The sequence below is a fragment of the Megalops cyprinoides genome, chromosome 2 (genome assembly GCF_013368585.1).
Source record: "Megalops cyprinoides isolate fMegCyp1 chromosome 2, fMegCyp1.pri, whole genome shotgun sequence".
Classification (NCBI taxonomy): domain Eukaryota; kingdom Metazoa; phylum Chordata; class Actinopteri; order Elopiformes; family Megalopidae; genus Megalops; species Megalops cyprinoides.
Window position 1 is genome coordinate 1198057 of NC_050584.1, and position 8750 is coordinate 1206806.

Sequence of the window (8750 nt, forward strand, 5' to 3'; positions counted from 1 at the left end):
ACAGCTTCTTTCCTCAGGCTGTAATCCCCTCAAATAAAGAACCTTCCCATATCCGCCCCCTGTCCAGTTGCACACTTGCACTTTAATTGTCCATCCCACAGATCCAACAATGGAACTGTAAAACTGTAAACTTATGGCACAAATGTACATAACCAACAGCATTGAACAGTTTCTTTAATAGTATTGTATTTCTTGTATTGTTTTGTATTGTATAGTTCTGTTTGCATTTATGTTTAAATTGATGACACCTGCACCAAGAGAAATTCCTTGTACATTTGTACTTGGCGAATAAAGTTCTGATTCTGATTCTGAACAGATCCAACACATTCCTCTACCACTCAATCCATCTAAAACACAGGAAGCATGCTCTCATAAAACAAATATGGACAAAACACACAATTCATGCTGCACTCGGATTCAACTACTTGAATTAAACTTTCTTGGTATTTGGAGATGCTTCATAGCAGCAGTGGTGTCCCCTGCTAGATGAGAAATACAGTCCACTCTGCTCCACTCCATAAGAAATACTGATACAAGAATCCAGTGACCATATCAAGCAAATTCAGAATCATTTCTATTCTAAAAACAGATTGTAAGATTCAGGGATGAATTTGGGGTTATGTATAGGTGCATAATTATTGAAATAAGTCATTAGAATTTGAAGATAGTCTGGCACTAATTACCAAAGCCTAGCAGAGTGGTCTTTAAAGATGTGCCCACAGGCATTTTCATGCCCATGGGAAGTGTATGCCCACAGAGAATACCTGCCTAAACTGTCCATTGAGATGTTACTTCTAATATGAAGGATGATACTCCTAATATGCATCAGATGAAATGAAATGATGATCTTCACGAAAAAGTTCAATTATTATGCATATTAAAAGTAAATTAATTTTTGACCAAGCCAGTAATCTTAGTTTCTGAGGTTGTTTCTGATGTCTTGTATAACAAAATAATCTCAAAACTATTATTCAGATTTGGATTTATCTTAGTATAGTAATATTTAAGGGCTCCAGGAATCCAAATCAAAACAGCTGAAAGCCCATTATTAAGCCTCTAAACCCCACAATTTTAATATTTAATTGAATAGCATATAATGTGATTTTTTTTTGTATGTAACAAGTACTATGAGCTGAGTATGTAGTATGAGTAGTATGAGTACAAGTAAGAGCTATGCTCCTCAAATGAAACTGTAAAGACACAGCAGATTCAGGTCCAAAACTGTGATGGTTATTTTTTCCTATGAAAAGAAATAATTTTATTTCTTAATTCTTAATTATGTTAAGAACATTTACTGTGTAAAATATTGTATTCAATATTTGAATAACTGCTGAATAACAGATCTCAGAAAGTAACATGTTGTCTAAAAATAAACTTTCTTTTTACCCGTTCTATATGGAACTCCATTTTAAAGTGTCATCTGTTTACAATAACCAAACCATACTGACTGGATGTGATTCTCATAAGAAGAGTGTGTGTATTTGTAATTAAGGCACTGCTATTGAACTTTGAATAAGCCTGAAATACCTTCAGTATTTCTATTTCCTACTATGATCTCCATAATGGCATGGAATTTGAAGACTAAACATATAGTTTTCAAATACAGTGCAGTTCAAACTTTGACTCAGAAATGCAAGTTAAAATCCTGCACTACAGTAACTGCAGTTAGTTGGACAAAGGCTTGGCAGTGAATAAGTTGCTTTCCTTGTCAGATGCTACATAAACTCCAACCAAACAAAGTTATGCTCACCACAACATGTATGAATGCTCTGTCAAGCCAACAACAGCTGTTAAGCTTGGTGGGTCACTCCAAGCAACCAATTAAACAAAACAAAAGTAAAAAAAAATAGCCTTAGTGATAGAAAAAAATGTGCCTGATAACTTTTGTTCCTGTATTTTTGTTCCTGATAACTTCTTTGAGATTTTTTAATTTATGTTGTTTAATAAGTAATGCAAGCTTGACATGCTTGGTTATCTTGATTGATCAAACCCCCAAATTGACCCAATACTGCAAATAAATAATAATAAAAGTTTTTGGATGACAGAGAAAAATGAAACTTTTTGCACTCTTTGCACTGGTTTTATGCTTTAAAAAAGTTGAAGCTTACAGCATGCAGGGTCTCTTAAAAATATTGTACTGGCAAAAGAAGTATATTTAATTATTTCAAAGAGATATGTTAAAGGTCACCATTGTTCATGTTACCATGGCGCCAACCATCTGCTTGGTCAAGTCTTTCATGAGGCAGGTAAATGTCGTTTCAGCACTTCTTTTGCATTTGCTGGGAGACTGTCTGGAAAAATCACATCAAATTCCACCACCAGGTCTCCTCTCTGGTCTGGGTTTTTAGGGAAAGGAAGTCCTTGTCCAGCAATAACCTTTCTCATCCCGGGTTTGATGACATCTGTGATCTTCATGTTATATGTTTTCCCATCTATTGTCGACACAGTGACTGAACAACCACACAACGACTGGAATGAGAAGATCACAAACCACAGTTAGTGACTAAAATGATCTTGGATCTATCCTCTGTATTTGATGCAAATTTATAACTAGATCAATTTCCTGTTCAAAGAGGTCAGACACATCAGTGAAATACAGAGAAATAATAAATATTGATATCATGATAATCAATGTATAAATGAATTATAATAAATGTATAATTCATACAAAAGTCTGATAATAAATGTATAATTCATTCAAAAGTCTGAACTCCCTTTCCATTCTTTATTCAGTAGGAAAAGCTGAAAACACCTACAGAAAAGTATATTTCATCATACGTAGAACAAGCGTCCAGTGTTCTTCTAGATCAGGATGGTTTCACTCTTGATAGCCAATTTGGGTAAGCAACATTGTTTTAAGCTAATACTCATATTTTCTTGTGCTTCAAAAATAGGGTTTGTAGCTTTTTATATGATTTTCAAAGTGGTATTAGTTTGTTTGTTGTGTGTTTATTGTTTGCTGCCGAATTAGCTTTATTGTTTTGGTCGCAGCACTATTTAGCTAGAGGTTACTCTAGAAACTCATTAGAAGAGTGTCTCCACAGCTGCATAGTTGTTAACGAGTGCATTTAAGTAGCAGAGTAACGCTATAATGGCAGCCTCAGTCAGACAAAGAATCAGTCGGACAAAGACAAGGGAGTCTATCTGTGGGAGGCCATCGAGGGAGAACATCAGGGTGACCAGCAATGCGCCATGCATCATCCAATCCCTGTGATTGTCTCCTGCAGAAGACATACTCGTCGTCACTGTCCACCTCAGTGTTGAAATATCCCCAACCTCATCTGACCTCTGCCGACAACCTGCCTATTGCTGGAGGCCTGTGGAATTGTCAGTCTGCTACCAGAAAGGCTGACTTCATCACAGCATATGCCTCCCTCCTCTCCCTCCAGGTTCTTGCCCTCACTGAGACATGGATCACCCCGGACAACATCACAACCCTGGCAGCCCTCTCCGCTGCACACTCATTCTCCCACACTCCCCAACAGGGTGGTAGGACTGGGCTCCTCATATCCCGGGCCTGGAAATGATCTGTTCTCCCTCTCTCTCATCTCCTCTTTTGAATTTCACCCAGTTGCTGTTACCAATCCCTCTAGAACGTGTGTTGTTGTTTACAGACCACCTGGCCCCCTGGGAGACTTCCTTGAGGAAGTGGATATTCTTCTCAGCTCCTTCCCAGACGATGGAACCCCCCTGGTCCTACTGGGGGACTTCAACATTTACCTAGAGACCCCTCAAGCTTCTGGATTCCTCCCCCTGCTCCACTCCTTTGACTTCACACTAATACAGTCACCGCCAACACACAAGGCAGGCAAATAGCTGGATCTGGTCTCTCTTTGCTCCACCTCAGACCACCCTTTTCTCTTCGCTGTCCTCTTCCCTTGATTCGCTCTGTCCTCTCACTTCCAGTCCTGTACAACTCACTCCACCGCATCCTTAGCTAACAGATTCACTTCGCGAGAATTATCGCGAGATAATTCACTATTCGCGAGAAAATCTCGCTCCTCCACCAATCTGTTGAACTATCAAGCACTCCTCTCTGCTTTCTCTGCAAGTGTGAAGTCAGCTAAGGCTTCCTTTTATGAATCAAAAATTCAAAGCTCACTTTGTAATCCACGCAGACTATTTTCTACTTTCTCTTCTCTCCTCAATCGTCCGCCACCCCCCTCCCTGCCCGACCTCTCTCTGAGGATGACTTTGCAGATCATTTCAACCTAAAGATTGTGAGCATTCATAACTCTCTCCAATCCCCACAGCCCTCATCTCTCACCTCTTCCGCTTTTTCCTCCATCCCACTCGCCACCCCTCCTCTCTCTAAATTCTACCCTCTTTCAGATGCTTATTTTGCTCACCTCTATACATCACATCGACCCACTACCTGTGCCCTGGATCTCATTCCTTCACCTCTCCTGCAGACCATTCCTCCCAGTCTTCTTCCATTCATTACTGATCTGATGAATCTGACATTCTCCACAGGTAGTGTTCCTGCAGCCATCAAGGAGGCGTGAGTCTCACCCCTGCTGAAGAAAAGGCCTCTGGACCCATCTGCTGTCCACAACTATCGACCAGTATATCTCCTTACATTTCTGTCTAAAACACTTGAACAAGCTGTGGCTAACCAGCTATCCTCTTTTCTCTCCTGGAATAACCTTCTTGACCTTTTTCAGTCTGGCTTCAAGGCTGGTTATTCCAGAGAGACTGACCTATTCTCCATTACTGAGACTCTTCATTCAGCCAGAGAACCCTCCCACTCCTGTCTTGATTCTTCTACACCTTTCTGCAGCCTTTGACACAGTGGACCACACTCTAAGTTGTCTAGACCCTACAGTCTGCCTACAGGTGTCCCTCAAGGCTCTGTACTTAGCCCCCACCTCTAATCTCTTTACATGTAATCTCTCAGATCTGTCATCTCCTCCCACGGTTTTTCATATCATTTCTATGCCAATGCCACGCAACTCTTCCTGTTATTTCTGCCAGCTGACTCACTTTCTGCATGTATCTTAGCTTGCCTGACATTTCACAGTGGATGGTCAACCACCGCCTGAAGCTGAACCTGGCTAAAACTGAAATACTTTTCTTCCCATCCAAATCCTCCCCATTTCAAGAGCTCTCTCTCAGCCTAGACTCTGCGCTCTGCATCTACAGGACAGCTGACTGTCCCAACCCAACAGGTTCGCCCTTCTCAAACATGATCCCTGTCTGTACTGGTCCCTCAGTGGTGGAATGAACTCCCCACAGAGGATAGGACAGTGGAATCACTGGCCATCTTCCGACGCAGACTGAAAAGCCACTTCTTCAGACTGCATCCCGATCCCGGTAATGTAATGTAATGTAATATACAGTACATTCAACACAATACTGAAAAGCAAAGAGCCTCATCCTAATTGGTTGAATCTATACCTTAAGATCCTTCCAAAGAGAAGCAAGGGAGATAATTATATCCTAATACAGCAAAGTTACTTGTTTATATAATAGCATCCTGTCTTGTAAGTAGATGTTTTTTTCTCCTTTTGTAATTCATATAGCTCATCACATGTTTATCTGATTAAGTGTAAATTTGTCAGATAATTCTTTATGCTTTCCATTATACAGACATTCAAATAGGTGCACATTTCCAAAAAATTAATTTTCAAAGAAACAATCAAAAGTGCTCCCTGTGTATATCAAACAATCAGGAGTCCAGTATGTTTTCCTAAGAACTATCCTCAGCATGTCCATCATGCTGAATTAGTCAAAATCCCTTGGGTAGAGTGCCTCTTTACCACAGAACAAATGATACATTTAATTAAATTAATAAGTACATTAATTATCTATAGTTCACCGGTTCTCAGTTCAATGGTACACTTACTTTTTGGAATATTTTGAAATCTAAATTAAAAACCTTATTTTAAGTTGTAAAGATTCTAAATCTATTTGGAAACAGATGTTCATCACTTTTAAATATTCGCTCATACATCTTTCAAGGTAACATACAAGACAGTCACAAGAGATAAATTCCATGTATCTCTTGTACTAAGGTTTTCCAGTTATGCAAGGCTACAAGTCATAAAGCAATTATCTTCTTGTTTATTTGCATTTATTTGCCCTGTACATGCAATCTGTTACCTGTCTCTTGTACAACTGCAAATATTTTACTGTACAAATAAACTGAAATGTTTATATACAAAGTAATTCCAGTGTAAAGACAGCTATTGAAGAATGCTGGCTTTAATTTGCTGTATCCCATATGATTTTTTTCTGTTTCACACTACTCTGCTGCCTGAAGCTTGAGGTTGTTTTTCTGATTTTTTAGCCCACTCACCTGCCGCAGACTGACTCTCACAGGATACACAATGTTGGACCCCTCTCTCCGGAAGTTAGCATGGGGTTTATCCTTAATGACAAAGACAATGTCTGCAGGGATGGTGTTGGGCGACTCATCACCCTCACGCGGGAAAGTGATCTTAGTGCCCTCCTTCCAGCCCCGCTTGATCTCAATGGTGAGAATCTTGTCCTCTGTGCGTGTGGTCCGCCCGTCCGGGTTGAGCCGCCTGCGGGAGATCTTCATCCTCTTGGTGCAGCCGTGGAAGATCTCCTCTAGGGAAACACGCAGTTCATGGTGGATGGCAGGGTCCTGCTTCCGCTGAAGCTGCTGCCCCAACCCCATGTGACGATCCCGGGGGAAGCCATTTAGGTTGAAGCTGGTGAACGAGCTGAAGGGGTCACCGTCCACCTCCATGTCTTCTTCGTCCCGTCCATTAGCTGCCTTCCGGCCAAAGAACATTTCAAAAGGGTTTGAGCCTCCAAAGAAGGCAGCAAAGGTAGCATGTGGGTCTCCATGGAATGTGTATGTGTAGCTGCCCCCTTGTCCATCAGTGGTTCCTCCTCCTCCTCCTCCTCCTCCTTTAAGACCTTAATGAGGGATAAAGCTTTGTTAGACTATCACTAGTCCTGGACAAATGCATAACTTGGCAGTGAAGAATGAGTGAGTAATGTTTCAGGGTAGAGCCCCTGCTGGGTCAGTATAATATCTACCTTTGGTGATAGCAGTGAGTTGGTGATATGCATTTCATTGAGACGGAATTTGATTTTCCAGTGCACATCCTTAAAAGGGTTTTTTTTTTTTTTTTTTCTGTGGGATGCAGTAATAGTGTGTGCAGAAGATGATGACATGATAAATGTTTCAGACAATCAAATCACAGCTTATGGGATTTACTACCACAAAATGATGCATTTCTTCCTTCATCAAATGTTACAAAATAATGACATTTACATTTACCATAAAATATCAAACTATACAATACAATTAGTACCAGCACCTGGATTTCAATGGTGTTCAAATCAAGACAGCATACAAGGCAATTATTAATTAAGCTATTTAATGCTTAAAGAATTGGAACACGACGAGGTGGAACAATATCACGATACCTCCATGCCCTATTAGGTTATACAGAGTTTGACCAGTACTAATTTTAGCCGTGCTAATTATGGTATTTGATTTGATATGCTGCAATTTCAGATGGTTAACCCTCCTAATCATGTAGGATTAATGCATCGGAATGGAGATTTATGTCAGTATGGAATAGAAACAGATGTCAACATAATTGTGATTGTCCGCGGTTAAATATATCCATGTAACATCTGCAGTAACATGCTAGGAGCACAGTCTATAGCAGCTTCATTGCTTTAAGGCTTACATAAAGAGCGGTGGGAAGAAAAAAAAACATTTGTTACCTTCTTCTCCAAACTGGTCATATATATTCCGCTTTTTGGGATCGCTGAGAACATCATATGCCTCTGCGATTTCCTTGAATTTTTCTTCTGCATTGGCTGCCTTGTTTTTGTCAGGGTGCCATTTCAGTGCCTGCTTTCTATATGCCTTTTTAATCTCATCTTCTGTTGCTCCTTTCTGAATCCCCAATATTTTATAATAATCCTTCCCCATTTTCTCTCCTCCGCGTCCAGTATCATTCACACATGAAAACCAGTCCCTCAGCGGCTGTCATGCGCTTGCAGCGCAAGTCGTTGTCGAATGTGACTACTCAAAAAAAAAAATACTCTATAAACGACGCGTTTTTTAAATCCGCTGCTCAGTAATTCTGTGTTGTGTTTTCCACCCTCCAGTCCCTCTTTAAATAGCGCATCCCCCACCCTGTGTTTCTGTCGACTGCAATTCGCGAGCCCTTTCGAGAAGGTGAATGCTGAAGCACGTCATTTACCATTTACAGCTCACACTGCTGTCAAATGTGGTTTAACGTTATACGTATTAAAATTATCACAGGTCTCTTTCTGTGTTTATCAAGAGCATCATTAGCTATGACGTGAAACACAAGATTGTATACGAGAATTTACATATGGTCAACCATAATAAAGGCTTCCTAGGGGTAGACGACACATGATGCATTGGTTAAAATATGGACATACTGAATTCAGATTCACACGCTGAGTCTAAACCATGTTACCTGTCACAAGACGTCATGACCATCATATTGCCATTTTACTAATCTCAGAGGACTGGGAAGAGGACTCCGGTTAGAAAGTATAGTGTAACACTGTAGATCAAATTTCAAATAATTCAATCCATTAAAATTTAGGTAAATAAATTTAAATAATGTCTACATAATAGTTCTTAGTTAATAATAACTAAAATAATTCAATTAAAATATTTATTCCTAATTGTAAAGTCCTTATAAAGCAGATCATTGGTCGCTTCACGGTTGTTACTCATTTTCCATCATAAACAGAAAAAAAAAAAAAAAACACGGTTGTTACAT

General features: G+C 39.9%; 1 protein-coding gene across 1 annotated transcript; it reads right to left on the minus strand.

The window, feature by feature from the left end:
* Positions 1-1790: 1790 nt before the first annotated feature.
* On the minus strand, positions 1791-8309 carry LOC118772702 (dnaJ homolog subfamily B member 4-like). The gene is made up of 3 exons (XM_036521258.1): positions 7711-8309; positions 6299-6888; positions 1791-2469 (listed from the first exon to the last, which is right to left on the minus strand). Exons 1-3 carry the CDS (start codon positions 7919-7921, stop codon positions 2236-2238), a joined length of 1035 nt encoding a protein of 344 aa, XP_036377151.1. The 5' UTR covers positions 7922-8309; the 3' UTR covers positions 1791-2235.
* Between the last annotated feature and the right edge of the window lie 441 nt (positions 8310-8750).